At 38.0% G+C, this 18,066-nt stretch overlaps 1 protein-coding gene and 1 long non-coding RNA gene across 5 annotated transcripts; one reads left to right on the forward strand and one right to left on the reverse strand.

The window, feature by feature from the left end:
* Positions 1–2,542: 2,542 nt before the first annotated feature.
* On the reverse strand, positions 2,543–7,569 carry LOC111273690 (uncharacterized). Of its 2 annotated transcripts, XR_002687993.2 has the most exons (3): positions 7,500–7,569; positions 6,773–7,196; positions 2,543–2,790 (listed from the first exon to the last, which is right to left on the reverse strand). It is a non-coding gene; the product is annotated as an uncharacterized LOC111273690 (long non-coding RNA). The 2 variants fall into 2 exon arrangements; XR_002687992.2 differs by lacking the exon at positions 7,500–7,569 and having other exon boundaries at positions 6,773–7,486.
* A 269-nt stretch (positions 7,570–7,838) lies between these two features.
* On the forward strand, positions 7,839–17,359 carry LOC111273689 (uncharacterized). Of its 3 annotated transcripts, none has more exons than XM_022855558.2 (7): positions 7,839–8,327; positions 10,775–10,881; positions 11,200–11,388; positions 12,497–12,596; positions 12,769–12,914; positions 14,897–14,989; positions 15,546–17,359. In XM_022855558.2, exons 2-7 carry the CDS (start codon positions 10,787–10,789, stop codon positions 15,679–15,681), a joined length of 759 nt encoding a protein of 252 aa, XP_022711293.1. In that variant the 5' UTR covers positions 7,839–8,327; positions 10,775–10,786; the 3' UTR covers positions 15,682–17,359. The 3 variants fall into 3 exon arrangements, with proteins under 3 accessions (XP_022711293.1, XP_022711291.1, XP_022711292.1); XM_022855556.2 differs by having other exon boundaries at positions 7,893–8,327; positions 15,543–17,359; XM_022855557.2 differs by having other exon boundaries at positions 7,894–8,327; positions 10,778–10,881; positions 15,543–17,359.
* Positions 17,360–18,066: the final 707 nt, after the last annotated feature.

Raw genomic sequence — 18,066 nt, forward strand, 5'->3', positions numbered from 1 at the left:
CATTGAATATTTAGTTTTTCTGTTTCATAGATTTGATTACACAGAAAAAAGCTGGGAAAAAAGGATCTGAGACATGGTCTGAACGAAGCACCGGGCCTAGAACAGTTCAGAGAAAGCTTTCAAACCAAACGCTTAGAGCGAATATGTAAGTAGCGAAGTTCAAAAATAGCGAAAAATACTTCTCAATTTACCTAATATATATTTAATGTAATTACTTATAGTAAAAGTATAATATTATAATTTTTTTTATCGTTATTTTCTACTAACTAGAAAAAGAGCTGTTGATGCTTTACAAATTGATAACAAAACTCTTATTATTAACAATAATATATAATACTGGCATCAATTCATAGGTAGTGATTCTCCACAAAATAATTATTTCATATACTGTGTTTTGTTTTCTTTGTGAATTAAAAAGCATATTAAGATTTTATATTATGCCTAGGTTAATCAAATGAAAAAAATACTGCTGGCGTTTAGCGTTTTTCCAACCAACTACACAAAAAATAGATTGCTTAACTCTCTGAAATAACTTATAAAGTCTTCTGCTGTGGATTAAATGTGTCTAATTATTATTACAATTACTGTAGTCGTTGCCATCAGTGTGCCTCCGCCTGTAAAATTTGAAGCTGCTGTTTCGAACCTACGCCTGGGCTGCCTAGAAAATCTCTTTGAAGTCGCTTAATAAGTAATTATTAGATATTAGGTTGCTTCTAGCGACCGATTAGTGAATTACTATTATTACCGTTACTATATGCTCATTTCTTTTTCTTCTCGAGATTGTCAAATACCTTGTTACTAAATGCACTTGTCTGTGATTGGAAAAACGGTCAAAATTGGAAGTATCTAAAACTTAATCCCATTCAAGGCCACTGAAGCGCTTTGCGTCATATGGATTATCCTAGTTTTGTAAAAATTTAATTTGAGTAATTTGTTAAATGTCTTAAAGATAATACAGAAAGGTAATAAGCGACATAATATCCATGATAATTTTCCCCGGACCGGAAACGCCTACACCTATTATAAAGCTCGTGAAAGATCAGTTCCCTGCAAAGCCTATGGTGTAACAAATGCACGTTAAATTGTGTTACATGTCGATTTAGTTATTTCGTCCCTTTCCATTTACTCTTTCGAATCGAAAAAAATCTCCATCGATCTTTGCGAACTTTTGCCTTCAGCTCCTAAGGTTAACTTTCAAAGCCTCCGTTGCTGGAAGCTCAGAGCTAGGATGAAGGACCTCGGACAGCAGTGTCGATTCTGTTGTGAGGTGCACAGGGCGATTACGGCTTGCTAATCAATTCCAGAGTTCTTCCGAAAAAGGTGTATGACACGTATTCCATATGCCGCAACTGAAGCTATCTTGGGGTCGAACACACCAGGAGTGATTGTAAGAGTTAATAGTGATTTGATTTGATCTCCCATGCGACCAAAACTACTTTTTTGCACTTCTCGTGGGCCGTGAAACTTCTGCCGTTTACGGATCAAAATACATAAGCAAGAGGTAATCTGGCGAGATACCTCGTGTGTTGATGAATGTTATTCTGAATTTCCTTTTGAACTTCATTATCATCGTTTTGATTGGATTTACCGTCGCGCAGAAACGAGCTAAAGCTTGCGCCTGAAGCCTGTTCGGCCGGTACATCATTAAGCCGTTTGCACAGAAGATGATTTCGGCTGATATTTTCGGCTTAGAGGATATAGTAGGTACAAAAAAAAGCCTTTCACTTAAGCTCTCAAAAATCGGTTTTGCCATGTGTGGCTAAGCATTGTCATAAAGTAGGTTAATTTTCTTTTGTCTACTCGGTCTGTTCTGTTACTTATGCCTTACTAGTGCAACGAGGCTGAATAGAGATCCTTGTCGACCATCTTCTTCTTTTCTTTCTTGTCCATCTTGTCCTTATAAGAGTCTTCCAGTTCCTCTAAGCGTAAATTATAGTCTGGTTTGGATGGGGACCTGGCTTAATTTCGAGCTTAGGAGTATTTTTGAAGTAATCAATTCATTCAGCTGCTTCATATCGCTACAAATAGTTCGTTACACCGTTTGTAACAATTTTGTGTATAACCCTGTCATTATGACTACGTGTTGACGGGCATCGGAGAAGATGTTGAGGATTAATGAGAAACCATGTTTCCCTATGCGTTTCATTCAATCTATGGATCGCCTAGGCTCAATTTTTAATAAAATTCGACATATTCAAAATGCCTAACGATAATCGAATGTTTGCCAGTTATCGTCTGCGGAGCTATGTTTATTATCCGAAATTCTTACCGACTTCAAATGGCTGGGCCAAAAGTGAATTAAATACTGTAGATCTATAATCTTAATCGAGCGATCCGCCTAGTATATGGTATACTTGTCAGTGACGTTTGGTAGATCCGTTGCCTACATTGATTTGCGGGACAGTATATAAAAGCATATTAATTTGATCATCATGAACAGTTGCTACATAAGCGGGCTGTTAAGCTAGAAAGCTTCAGGTCTTAGAACAATCGATTAGCAACTCGCAGCACCGGATTGCAATATACCAAAAACAATTGTAAATTCGTATTTTCTAGCTCATTATTAAAAATTATACGAATGGTTTTCTCAGATTTACTAGCATGAATGTTTTAACACAATTAGTTATAGTTTTCTGTATCAATTTCAGCGCTAAAGGTCTTCGCAAAGATGACCCGTACGCACGAAGGTAATATCCTAAATGCCACACGCGTCCTTCTAATGCGAACACGTCTTACGATTCCACGGCGCCTTTTACGGCATTTAAAGGACCGGCCGAGCGACATTTTAGTCTGCTGAAACAAAGAAAGCACTTTTCTAACTTAGCGAACCTCTAAAGTTCGAGCTGTTTATGCGTAATATACATATCTTAAGTCAATAAAGAGAAGCTACGTTATAGCTTATCACAATAGACATGCTCCTGAACGATGCAGCTGTCTTTCACAGCTTCGTTCCTTTCCGGTTAATGTTTTGATTTCACACATATAATCCCTTTGCACATGAAACAAAACAGTCCGTTATATCAAGAGGAAAAAATCTGTCAAACCTCTATCATCAATCAGTTAGCAGGGATAAGTTTCTAAGTATTCATACGAACTGCAAAATATGAATTATTTAAAACGGAGTCCGTCGAGTTTGATACTCTCGCGTTCTCCTGTAAGAGGATAAATATGGTTAGACGAATGTACTAAGCAATAATGGTCTATAGCCTTTTTGTTAGGGATGCAGGAGTTTACCTTAACTAAATAAAAATTAATCCTAACCTAATGAAAGGTATCTTTAAACCTTTCGAAAACCGTGTTAGCAATACTTTAGTGCATAGCTCTTTGTTGAAGACATTGTTGTTCAAATATTATTACAGAACTGATTATAGAGTATAGATTTTCGTTCAGTATTTCGTTCGGTTCGGTTTAACCAAAGTAGCGGCAGATTCCGCTGCCCAACTTGTTTCGTTGGTCCTTTTTTGCCCCTTAAAACCTCTCTTTAGATGCATGATACTTTCTATGAGGACCACCTCCTCTATCTTGGTTTTTCTTAGACTTAATTATTTGTATAGGCATGTATCTCGTGTCGAGTTGGAATAATTTCACGGGTGCAGCATCTTTTCGGGCTCCTTTCAGTGCTCGGCACTTCTCGATGGTCACATTTGTCCGTATTTCTTAAGTTGCATAGTACACAGGTATTAACAAGCATACCATATATGTTGGGTATAATTGTAAATGTCTACAAAGAACGTGTTTGACGTCATACGACACCTACTGAAGGATCTATTATATGATCTATGTTAGGATCGATGATTTAGTCCATTCGACCTGTAAGTGCCCTCTGTAGTTAGGAATTTGGCTGATGCAGCCACTGCTATATTTGTTTAAAGTGGATGTCTTTGCAGACATGAGATCCCATTTTTCATCACTCGCTCTTTGCGCTCGTGCCTTTGCTAGAATATACCATGGCATTTTTCTTGCAATTACCAGTGCCGCTTTGGTCGAAATCGTTCTGCAAGCTCTAGCCATTCGGATGATGACTGTTCTCTACGCAGATAGCGGAGTATATCTCTTCTCCTACGGAGTCAAGGCTCTGTCCGCCCATACAGGACAGGCATATGGCGTTGCATACTCTACTATTACTGTCGGCAACAGTCTTCTGGCGTGTTCCTTAGCCCCTCAGACTTCTGGTAGAGTTACGAGTTGACAGTCTGTCCGGTGCACCTTTGTTTCCACATGTACAATACGTGTAAGTTTTGTGCCCATAATGACTCTCAGATATCGTGCCTTTTTTTCACATGGAGATGTGGACTTTTTCGAAAAAAGTTTTTTTACCTATTTTTTTCCTGCTAGTTAAAAAGACTGCGTCGCCTTTCTACCACGCGAAGTACAGGCGACACTCTGCTATCCATTACTACACCTGGGTAAGGGCCTCGTTTGCCACCGTCTCGGCTTCTCTACTAGAACGGCCAACTGTAATCCTCCACCATAGCCTAGATCCGTGGCCCGTGGATCAAGTCGTGTGAAAGCCTAACAGTAACCCGTTTTTGTTGCTTTCCAACCCATAGTGGCCTGTCTTTAAGATTGGATGGTAGTATTTGACGTGAAACACATTTACGCTCCAAAGCCTTTACGGTCAGTATCCAATACATTTTGTTGAAAACGTTCTTAACGTCCATCAGTATAAGAAGGACAAAGACCTCGCGTTCCGAGTCTTGCGTGTTTGCCTATGTGCCGTATTAAGCGTTTTTTATATAGTTCCGCCTGCAGAGCCTCCACGTCTAAAACCATACTAAGAGTTTGAGAGCGTTTGCTTTTGACGAATCTCTTTCTGTATTGTTTCTACTACAACATTCTTCATAACGTTACCTACCTTATTAAGTCGGTATATCAGAGTGTAAGATGAACAATTTAGCTTAAAAATCAGAATCAAGAGATCTTCCTTCAGTCGTAAGTCCGTTTCTTAATCCTCTAACAATTTTTGGCTACCTCTTAATAAGGGGTTTAAGCACACTGGAAGGACTCCGTTAAGTTCTGGCGTCTCTTCTAGTGCTAGTTTTTGCTTTGCTTCCTCCGCCTTCTCTATCGTTGATTCGGCGATTTCTTCGTTACTGATTAGTATGCAACCGTCTTTTCTGGCCGCTTTCGTCAGAAACAAGGCTTCGACCGCCTTCATGTGGCGTCAGGCGATAGCCTGGGGCAGCGGTTCTTTGGCCTGTTTATGACAATGCTCTACGGAAGTCTATTACATGTCGGTTTCTATCGCCTTTACTAGCTCCCTCAAATCGTTTTTTTTTTCGCTCTGCTTGATAAATTTCTTCATAAGCGTCCTTGTTCTTTTATGTTCTTTCTGATTTTGCTATATTTTATATTTTTGCGTCGGTTCATCAGCCTTCTATCTCGGCTCTTGCTTTTGTGACCTTCCTTAACATGAAATCTAATGTATTTCGTGCTTGCGCTATTTCCTCGTTCTGCCAGTATTTTGGCAGGAGTCTTATTCTTTCGTGCCGAGATTTTCTCTAGTCGACCTATCTACACGCCCTTGTAAGAAAGTTCTTTAATTGCATTGTCTAATTGTGCTTTCACCTCCTCGACCACTGCTTATTTCAATTACTTGCTTAAATCCTGGTTTAGCCTTTTCATTTTTCATCTGGGGCCTTTTTTGAGCCGATAAACCTAGCGCAAGTTAAGTCCGTGGCTACGGTAAGCAGCGGTCTCAAAGGTATTCAGGCCCGTGATAACAGGCCACTGTGACGGATGCCGGTAAAAAAAAATAAAAGCCCTGAGGTGATGCGAAAGAAAGCCCATGGTTTATCCCATATTTTAAGAGCCAAGGCGTAGGCGTCCTGTGTGATAGAGAACTACTTAGTTTACATTAGCGTTTTTGCAGTCAGCCTCGTTGAAATAAAGTTAAGTACAAGTTGCACATTTACAAGAAAGTAACGTATTTAGAATCACTTCCACTAATTTCACTTTTCCCTCAATTTTTAATTTACCACACCGGTCGAAATCTCGTCTATAGTGACACCTATGAATAATTGTTCTTGTTTTAAATGTAGATTCTTGTAACTCGCGTTACAAGAATCTACATTTAAAGGAGTTAGAGTAACTCCATCCTTGATTACTCTCATATCGTATTCTATCCAGTTTAGAAGGCTTTGGTCTAAGCACTTCATAGTAATCTAAGAGATATAAACAACTTTTATGAGAGTGCCCGAAGTTTGCCCAATCCGCCGCAGCGACTGGGCCAGTTAAGAACAACATTGGATTCATTCACCCACATGAAAACATCTGTATAATAATAATATAGCATAAAAATATATGGCTTACATTATGAAAACAACATTTCGGCGTGGTGTGTGAGCTAGACAATTATCGAATAAACATAGGGATTTGAAAGCGGCTCTAGTGTCATAGGTAATCCTAACGTGATCCAAAAACAGAAATGTCGACGGTATATATAAAAAAAAAAAAACATATGACATTTTTTTTACGGTTAATGGGAATATCCGGCCTATATTCTTTAACCGGAAATGTCTCTAATAGCGAGTAATCTGAATGTAGAATACTTTTCTCTAATACTGAAGAACCGACAGGGATCACTATAATTACTATAAAGTAACGTCACATTATTCAATGCAGCTTATATTTTTATATTAACATACAAAAAAATTCACTGGGGTGAGCGACTGGTTAGAATAGTATGTGCGTACAGCAACAAATAGTATTATAGACATAAGTATCATCGAGATTCAGAGCATCGAGAATAAGTTCTGATGGATTTACTTACCGGAGGCAGCAATGGCGTCCGGTGGCAACTGGAAACCAATCTTTTGCAACCAATAACGTGAGCTGGCTTTGGAACAAAGTGTGCGCGACGTAAATGACTAGTTGACACAATTTCTGGACATTGCAGTGTTACCACATGATTTTAATGTACGCACAGGAAGACTGCATAAGTACCACGGGTAAGAGGCATAGAATTCCTTCAACCGGACCAGCAGCATCCGTGAAAACACCATCGCCTACTTGATTAGCATCGCTTTGATGAAAAACGTCGTTCGATACTGAGTTGACGCGTTCTTCGTAATGAATGAAGATGATTTATGCTTATTTAGATCAGCTAAGGTTTTGCTTCTTTTTTTAAACAAGACACCAAAATAATTCTTCCTTGGGTCTAAGCATTCGACTCAAATGTGCTCTGCCAAGCTTGCCTATTCGCACGATACAGAATTGATTTAGCGTTATTGAAAATTTTTTCGATTGCTATGTTTACAGATAACAATTGTTCTGAACTGGGAAGCGCCATCTGGTATAAAAAAAATTCCTACGCTGAAATCTATTGATGGAGAAAGAAAGTTCTAGCACATATAACAACAATATTAATATATCCCAACAAAATGTGTCGGAAAGTGGTGCTCTAATCAGTATCCGCTAAGATATAGCCACACAGAATTCATTGGTTTTAAAGAAGCCCGATCAGATAGTGGTTCTTCTATTCTAATGTTTTCGCTTACTCCCTGATGTTTGCGTCCGGCGTTTTGTTCTGTTTTGTTGAATCGTGTGTGCTGCTGAGAGAAGACTGCTTCTACAAACAACATAACAGTTGTCGCGTTTCTTTGTCATTCCGTCAACATCTACTTTTGACCAAGGCCTCAGAATGATGGGTCAGTTCAGACATCGTCGTCAGCATCACCACCATCGCCTATTTCTAGCGGAGGTTGGTCGCTCGCCTCGGCATCTGTAGCAGCCGCCCGGAGTTTCATCATAAGCACCTTGGAAACAGGGCGGTACGCTCGCAGAGAAGCCGCTTGTGGAGTTGCCTCATATCAGACGATTGTACCAATTGGTACCATACACTCTGTACAGCACTAGTACCACAGCTGTCGCTGCCTCTGCAGTGTCAGTGTTAATGCTGAAGCTACTGAGCGAAGGCACTGCCTCGTCTCAACGAGAAGACTGCAAGCACGGCCATAATAGTTGCACTGCATAGTCAATCACTTAGTTTGTGTCATACTAGGTGTGTGGACGTTGACTCTAAATCACTCTATTGTGGGCGACATTTATGTGCCATTTTATACGAGTGACCTTAAGAATAAGAACAAGATTAGCTATAAATAGTTAGCCACCTATTATCATTATATGTCAGTGGGTTGGTGACAATTTGAGCACTACGGCTATGTCAACCGTGAAAGCTCAAATGGCTTTCGATTCTCACAAGAAGACTCTGCACCACCATTATTGGTGGCTTCCTACTTGGACGTATATACATTCGACAAAGTGAAAACAAACCCAAGGATTCCTTAACTAAGGCGATTTATAAACGCCACTTCTATCTTATAAAAGTGAGTACGCTTGTCAACAGCGGTATGACAATGTGACGATTCGATTCAAACATAAACAGATGGAGATTGAACGTATAAAACAATCAGTGAGCTCCCTACATTGTATACGTTACTATGTATATATCATAGGGCGAACGCAATACGTAACATTATCTATAATGAAAACTTCACTCTTGTGTCCCTTCACCTGTACGACCGCCCATTCCAGGCGTCTAACGGCGACACGTACACCATTTTTAACAAGCAAGTGACGCTTGTATTATGCACCGATTTTTTGTACATACGATGGATTGGATTGGATTGGAGACTTTCCTCTGGCTTGACTCTGAGTCTTACTAATCCTTCAGCTCGAGTGCCTCTAATTTTTTCGTTCAGAAGTTGTTGCATATCCATTGAATACAATTGAGCAAGTTGAACTATCTCTTTTTCTGGAAAGCAACTTTTCCGAGTTAACTAGAAACTTAGATTTTTTAGTTGAGATATTATTTTGAAAAGTCGATTTCTTTTTTATCCGAAAGAAACTCTTCTGAGGTAGTGCAACACGTTATAGGTGTCGCTGTAGAACTCTATGGCTATAGTTAGTGCAAACAATGGACGTCAGATGCTAAGTAGACCCGATAAACACATCTACAGCTAACATGTGTAACGTTTAAATTCACTAGTTTATAATTAAATTATATTCACAAATATTATAATACAACGAACCAGCGATGCAGGCAATCGTTTAACTTACTTAAAATGTGAAATTTACATCGAATCAGCGGTGTAGTATTAGTATGATATATCAACAGAGAATATTTAAGCTTTATTACTTTTGTAAATGGTTTCAACTTTTATCATCTGAGAATGATGCACAAGAGAAACCCCCACAAGAGAAAAATATTGGATTTAGTAGCTCATGCGTACTGGTTATGTTGAGTTCTGCTTAATGGTGCGTTAAAAAATTAACATAGTATAAAGTAAGTCTATTGAAGGTTGTTTAGCACGAAAGATAATGCCTGTTAAGAATTTGCATCAATCTGCAAATTCTAATAATACTCATTTTACCTTATAATAATTATAATAAATTATATAGTTACACTGAGCAGTATATACAATTAGAAACTCAGTTTTATTTCAGTAGAGTAGAGTACATATAATTCGACTGATATCGTTCAGGATAGAAGCATCTAACATTGAAAAATAAAACTGTATACAATGCATGACGCGGTCTCAGGACCATCAGTGCCGCGGTATCAGTAGGAACATCAGCAGGTTGTCACACAACAACTTTATGTACTTTCAAACCGTTCCGTCTGCAGTAGCCTCATCAAGGCCTAAAGCAAGTAGATAGATAGCTTACTCTCACTGAACTGCTCTTTACAAGATAATACTGCTGCCACAGACTTTTTTTTTATTTATTCTTCTTTATTTAATATTAATTATATTCTTATTTAAAATAATAATAATGCTGACATATACCAGGACTCGTCAAGAAGACCGTTCGCGTCAAAAAACTTCCGTTCAAAGCAGTGAGCTATAATGGAGAGTGCGACTTGTTTGTATCAAACTGCGCTCACAGCCGGTGCGACACCAGAGCTTTTTTTTATTTCTCATTTTTCCTTTTTTTAGCTGGAGGTTCCTTATGTAGTTCCGTTTTTCAGCTGCCACTGTGTGGTATACACACATGTTCAACGTCATTTCCTTCCAGTGACGATTGATCCTTCATTTAAAAATTCTTTCAGTATGGAAGTAACTTAATTCTGTGCAGTTTTGCAACTTACAAACGCGTCACGCTCAAATCGCTGACGTGTAAATAATTCACAAATGTATAATTCGAATGTTCATTAATTTTTCATAGTTTTTTTCACGTCTAGTAGTAAAGCCATTAAGCATTACTTCACACGGGTTTCGCTGAATGGAGTTTTCAAGACCTATGAAGTGGCATGGTAAGACTATAATATAGCAATCATTTGTCATCACTGAATTTTGATTCGGCTATGATGAGATATTCGCGGTGGACGTTATGAAAGCGCACTTAAAAATAGGGGTGTAAGCACCAAGACCACGCCGTTTCCTTAATTAGCAAGAGCATACTTTATCACACAAATGCCACCACTTCGTAAAACTAAATAACCAAAAAAAAAAACAAGAGAACTTCTCTAGCATACGGCCTGTTTACGGTAAATGAACGTTTCTCTCTAACCTAATCGAAGATCTCTAACCTTCCCAGCTAGAGTGAACGCTTTATTACTGTCTATCTGATTGTGGCTATGTAAGTAATGAAACCACAAGTGATAAAGTACAAAAAACCTACTACTATTAAAAAAAGAAAAAATCTAATATTTATAATTAGGTGTCACAACCGGTGTGATGAATTTAAAACGAGTAATTAGGGATAAAAAATTGACCAAAGGACATTTTATTATTATTAGACTTCAATTTCTCTGTTTGCAATTCCTTTTTAGTAGATAGTTACAATGGCTACCTCATCGGGAGCAACGCGTACTCTCAGCTGCAGAAGCAGGACTTCACGAAGTACCTCTCCCGTGAAAGGTCTGCTTAGAAGGTCCAGGTAAGGCTTGATAGCGTTTAACCGTGCTTTTCTTTTATGGATAACGTAAAAAAAAATGTTTATTTTAGAGGTGATACGTGTAAAATAACTTTTATATCAATAAAAAGGTTGGAGCTAAAAATTTAAGCGTTGTATGCTCATCCTTTGCGCAAGAACCAAACATATGTGCGGTCTTGCTACGCTGACGGCCACACGTTGCCCGTGACAAGGCGGGGAGTAATTTAAGTATTTCAAAGATAATTGGTACAACGATATTCACGCTAATTAAGCGTAACTATTACACCAGTTATGATTATAAATAAAAAACCTCTTTTTCAGGTCAATGCATCAGACAAGACGCGAACAGGGTGAAAATGATACCTGCTTGATTTCAGGTCGCAGATCTCTTTTTAGCGGAAGCCGTATCGGGAGTTCAGGGCATCTGACAATGCCCAGACTCCTAGAAACACCCGTGCGACTCATCACGCAGTCCTCTCTTAGCCTTTCCTTACCAAAGCTTTACAGCAGGTAGGAAGCAAACGACGCTATATTTCAAGCCTCAAAGACATGTACATGTACATGTACATTTATATATCAATTATAGATTTTCGTTATTCTAGGTAACGAGAAAAACGCTTCATGCAACACTAAGCTGTAGCTGATAAAGATGCCAAAATAAGTCAATAGGTCTGTAAAATTAAAGCCGCTTCATTTTTCGTTATGAGAAATTATTTAACGCGGATTTAAATTATGCTAAGTAGCTAAGCAGTCAAACTAAGCAAGCTTTGTTTAATGCTAACCTGTGTACTTTCATTACGTTCCAAGTATTTTCATATGGCCCTGATTTGCCCAAACCCTTGATCTGATAGGGAATTATTGAATCCTGTTAAACAAGATTTTCCCACTTTTGCCTTTTCTTTTCGCGTAGCCGGATAGAACATCAAGAAATAGGGTTAATACTATTCAGTTGCTACCACAAGCCCCTTACGCGCTCGCTGCAGCCAACTAGTATAAACGAGTCAGGTTTATCGAAGGCTTCGTACAAACGAAAAGTAAAAAATGGACAGATTTCTTGAGGAGCTAAATAAAACTAGGATTTCTATTGAAATATCCTGATAGTGAACTAGAGTATGGCTAGGCTAACGAAGCAGTGTTGATTAAGGAATACGTTATCCTTACCGCACTTTGTATCAGAGTCCTTTCATCTAACGGACTCCTATACAGTGTGCTTCAAAACTTATAATAACTTTTTTAAGAAACCACAGCGCAAAGAACTTCTCCAACGGAGTACTCTTTATTGTAAATGGTCGACATCTTGTGCAATAGTGATATCTCTCTCTCCGACTTTACAAGTGATTTCAACTAGAAAATATTGTAAAGCCTACTGCTTCGACCGATGCGGCAAAAACAAAAACATATAACAGGTAATTGAGTCTTTCGTCAGGTTTCCATTTCAAACTAATTACTCCAAATTAAACCATGATGGTAACCAGATGTACGCAGATCGTTTAGACGCGGTCGCAACTCGCATAACTTTCCGGAAAAGTTCCAAAGACTGCATTATTCAGCCAGTCACATAGCCATCCAGGCTACAAAAATCTCAACAAAAACGGTATTCGCTCAATTGACTTTGCAGAATCTCATCAACAGCTTCAAATAACAATGAGATACCTCCAGTTCGCGAAAGAAGTATTTCGCCCCCTAGACCAGAGGCCCAACTATGGAGAAGCCGATCAGTAAGTTTAGCATTTGTAGTTAAATCGTCTGCAGATTACGTATATGAGTAGAAAGGATAGAGCGTTTAGAGTAAAAAGTTGATCAAATAAACTTAATGGCCACAGTTTAAAATGAATTGACAATGGTAGACATGTCTATGTTACGTAATTTATGACTGACGATTAATCTTAGGTTCGCCGCTCGATGATTCGTCCCGTCGTTTCTTCAGTGAGCCGAGTCCGCAATGTTCATTTTCATGTAACCTCCTGTACTCGTTGTTTGTCACGCGGTACTATTGAATGTTATTGTAACTATGTGCCTCGATCCGAATCACTCCGGTGAGCACCTAATCAAATTTAAAAGTTATTATTTATATATAAGTCTAAATAGCAAGGCTTTATATCCATATTAGTAACTTTTGTATGTGTTACTGCAGCGTAGTAGAAATGATTCACTCGAAATGTACCCTGTTTATAACAGTGTTTTTGATCCTACTGCTAGCCGTAGTTTTCAAAGTAATTTTCCTCATATAAACGTTTCACTACAAGTAGCCCTCTATTCAATGAATTCTGATACGCTTACTGGTATTATTTAAAAAGGATCAGCACTGGGACAGGAAACAAATACCTGTCAAGATACTTAGTAAAGTACTACACCAACTCAAAGCTCAATGCACTAACTGCCTTTTTAAAAGTAGTTGATGAAGCAAAACCAGAAGCACTTCATGCCAAGAGATCTGAATAAAGTTTTTTAATTAACTAACTTATTGCGACGAAGCCATCCGTCGTGCAATTTTTGTTTGGTAAACTATGGCGATGGCGCCCTTGGAACATCTTTGCAATAAAAGTAAACAGTCCACGGGTCCCAAGCAAGTGTGAGAATTATACGCATCGCTAAGATACCGCTATTGGACATTGAATATAGTTTTGAAGTATATAAAAATATAGCCATACAAGAATCCTTTGCTAATAGTATATATCGTAGATGTTCCTGAAATATCTTGGTACAACACATACATATTCAGCCCATGCATATTTTAACCATGCCTATTTATGTAGAGCAGCTTGTTTCTATTTAAGGACATAGCACCTGGACAATAATGAATTGTTCGAGCACTCGCTGTTGAGTTTTTCGGATATCCATAAACCTATACATCTTATCAGCTAGACAGAATGATATATATAGCAGTGCTTGATCTCTTGAAAACAGGGACACCGGAATGCTCGTAGTAATGGCAATGGTTTCCACGTTGCATCCATCATATATCATTTTCCTTTAGGTAATCGTAGACTACTAGAGCACTGTGAATTATTTTACCTTGTGATCGAACCTCATGCCAGTGCACTTCATCTCCAGTTCACAACCGCTTGCAAGGTACAGGTATTATTAAAGAAACAGCCTAAATCCTGAAAAACGTAACACGTTCAACGCCGTCCTCTTAACAAAACGTTCCGCTAAGGACTTGAGCCTAACTCTCATAACGTCCCAAACTCTAAAGAACGTCAATGGTGACATAGGCACGTTGCAAAGAAAAAATATGATTTGATTAACACTAACTGCATTTAGGCACAGTTTCAGTTAATGAGCAGAGCGAAGTTACATTAGTAGAGGTGTCATCCAGTGACTGATGATACATGTTTTAAAGGTTGCCATCTTTAACGAGTAAAAGCAGACCTAATATACAAAAGAGCTAAAATCGCATGTTAAGATTCAATCAAAAGGATCAACGCCCCAAATGCTACAGCATATATGTATTAGAATACCTTAGGAGGTATATCTAAATCTATAATAACGTCGTTTCGTTAGAATAAATCAGGTTTGTCTATATAACAGGCGAATTGTCTCCTTGCGGCTACACTATTTTTACTATACGTATTTTACTGGGTGTCGATATTTTACTTAATTAAAAATGATAGTTCAGGCCAACTATAATTTTTTTTGTTTGGATATGATTAGATTTTGCAGGCTCAGCTAAATCGAATTATGCGAGTTCATTTTCCGACTCAGGACGACGAACAGAAAAGGTGTTATAATAAGATTAATAAATAAGGCTTTCACATATTGCTGGAATACGTGGACTTCGGGATTAGAAAAATATTATATAATTGCTCACAGCGTTTCACAGAAGCATAAAAAGTTTGCTACAAAATGTCAATAATTTTCTACATATCATATTAACATCTGTGATTACTCTAAAAATGCTCATAAGGGGTGGTTATAAAACCATCTTTCTGTCTGCACTATCCGCCATGTATCTAATCAAACCGAAGGTTTACGTAAAAAAAATTAGTATTGATTTGGCAATGCTTTTTCTTGTTAGGCTTTCGACGGATTTTTTCACGTTTGCGTCATCGTACCCCCGACTTCCCGAGGCACACACTTCGTCCCGATATACTTCTGCCAGCCTCTCAGGGTGAGGTGTTGCTGAATAAATTGTGGTCTCTTTAAAAAGTGTATAATTTGATGATGAACTTCCTGTTATTGAGTAAAACCTAAGAACTAGCGCGCTTTATCGAATGCAAATGCCTTATACTTCATTCAAATTGCTATAATAACATTGCAACCACAATGCAGTTTCGTCCCTAAACAGCCAAAAGGCAAACGTATACGTCAATAAATAAGGCGCAGTGAACAGGATAGAAGAGAGGACGAAAATACAAGATTTCATATTAGCATATTTTTTGGCGCCACCGTCGCCTTGCATTTCTATTTAACAATTCAAAACAGGTAATTCTTTTAGTTATGTACAACCTAAAATTATTTAATTGTTTTACCTAAATTCTCATTCTTTTTCATAATGTGGAAAAATAGTTAAGGCCGACTCGCTAAACCAGCAGTCTTCAAAAAGTTGTACTCTATAGAGGTTCTGACTTTGTGCGACAGCTCAATGCATATTTACCCTATACGTGAACTTTTAAAGCAGCGGAATATGTATACAAGCAGCATGTTGATTTATTTAATTTCAGAAGAAGCCGACGTTCACCCTCAATGACTTCAATGTCATCACTGTCTCAGGCTTATGGAGGTTACTATAATCGCCCCTCGAGCAGTTTACCGCGGCCGAAAAGTACGAGCAGCGTAAACAGAGTGGGATTACTTTATTGAAAGACATTTGTTTGTATACATAATACGCAACCTACAGCGAGAAGTAATTTCTTGTCAAATTAAAGCCCGAAACTTAGTCGCAGAACGTTTCCTCAAAGGCCGAGATCGAATTGGAGCAAGCTAAATCAATATTGAAATGTCCATTCTATATGCAGGCATGAAGATCACTAATAGACCCGATGTCGGACAATCAAATTAATGTAGGATTGCCTTAGCCTCTTGTTATTTCTTTTCATCAAATTGTAATATTTCATGAGGTTTACTAGATGACTTTGCCCGTGTTGAAAAGAACTGCAGAGAACCTTACTTAGGACTGCAGCGAATATTTTCTTCATCTATTTCAGCAGGCGTGCCTATTGCTAGATAAATTCCAACACTAGCCTTCAGGATCATGTCTATCATAAGTCAGAAACTGCTGACAACTCTTCGATTTTACGCACGCTGGTAAAACTTTTCGTCACAAATACCCCGATGAAGACCGTGGCACGTTTAATCACTAATGATTTATATATAGTTGATACGTAGTCTAAAGACTACTTGCATTGCTTAATCGGCAACCGCTTTTCCTCCTATCAATCTCTCTCATTCACATTTCATAGTAAAAATATCCAAGAACAAAAATATATATAGAATCCTGTCTAGGTTTCCACACTTAGCCGATTAAATAAAATCGCTGAAGAATAAAAAATAATATAACCTAATTGAAGACAACTAAAAAATATAGTATATATTATCCAAAAAACTGAATGATTTTTTAATCGCTTTGCTCTGTTTGATTATCCATTGCAATCTGTCGAGTGGAAGTAAGCAACCTAATTCCGACAAAGTAGGTCTCAGGCTGTTTAGGTCTTCGCAAAACAGTGTTGGCCATCTCTAAGCTTTTTTCTTACAGGACTATTATTATCCTATCAACACGCTCTCGTACCCTGCTTTTTAACACGGTCGTATGACCGTGCTCAATGAAGATGAAGAACCGTATAGTTTATTATTATGGATGGTTCAAAGCAAACGTAGTCGAAAATTAAGGGCGGTTTAACGCTAGCAGACTATGGCCAATATAATGAAATATACAAGGTCATCTTATTATCAAGGTATTAATATTATTATCTAACTATTTAAAGGAAGCTTCGGGAAGCTCTCGAGCATCGACACTCGCCAGTGTTACCCGAAACATAGATCCATATGACTATTAACATGAAGTTTACATATGTATCAGCTGTCTTTATATCATTTACAATGCATAATTATAATTATCTCTCAGTGATAGTTATATCTGAGAGCCATGTCTAATGTAGGGAGACGTAGCGGTCGGCGCTCGAAGACGTGGAAGTTTTTGAGAACCAGCCTTTAAGTAACGCTTAAAACTCGAGGTATCTACTGATTATTGACATGACTATTATATGATTCATTTGCAAATTCTATATTTGTAGACACCGCGTTGATTTAAAAGGAATTATAACATCATTAACTATACACATTACAATTAATTGTTCAAGATTCCCGTCATTTGTTACCGATGCTCGTATCAAGTTATCATACCAATGTACTTCTGATTGGAATAAAACTGACCATTACACTTGATAACCTATATGTAAGCGTTTCAACCTGAAGAAGGAATAGCTGAATACTAAGAGACCAGTGGCCTAAATAAACATAAAAATGTTTTCACTAAAACTTATATTTTACCTGTATTTGATTAGCATTTAAGTTAGAAGGATGGATCACCTTTTCCATATTTAGTAACTAAAACAAATGCAGGGGCCTTCCGCCGATTGCTGCTTACCGCATTTGATTGAAGAGTATATAATACAGCTCAACGGAATCCACCAAGCCAACGAAAAAGCGATGAGTCCTTAGCAGGGTTGCTGACGCTGATACGCTTTATCTCTATCAAAAAAATGGCTTCTTAAGATCTTTCACCTGCGAGATGCTGGTACGAAGCCTGGATTTGGGTAAAATTCTAAGGCAACGATTTATTCGAAGTTTAAAGTGATAGCTTGTAACCTAAAAGTAGATCGTCAAAACTTGTCCGTCTACTAACTCGAATACCCAATAATAATTACACAGCGGAAGTACTAGGTGTACACAAAGTCTGAGCTGCTGATAAAAACAGTTTAAAAAAAAGTGATATAATTTTGCTGAAATAGAATATAATGTGTATATATGGATTTTTGTGACATATGAATGAACAAAATCATTTTAGGGGATAAGATTATCTGCATAGATTTATTTCCTTTCCTAATCAGTTAACGACTGTGACACAAATGTCTTATTGTTAATGCAATGAAACTTTTTCTTTGTAAGAGGAAAGCGCAGATTTCCAAATGTTTACTGTTGAGCCACTGGCTACCTTGTCTGCTTTAAATTATTTCAAATCCGTAAAGG

Source organism: Varroa jacobsoni, unplaced genomic scaffold, assembly GCF_002532875.2.
Source record: "Varroa jacobsoni isolate VJ856 unplaced genomic scaffold, vjacob_1.0 scaffold_215, whole genome shotgun sequence".
Lineage (NCBI taxonomy): Eukaryota > Metazoa > Arthropoda > Arachnida > Mesostigmata > Varroidae > Varroa > Varroa jacobsoni.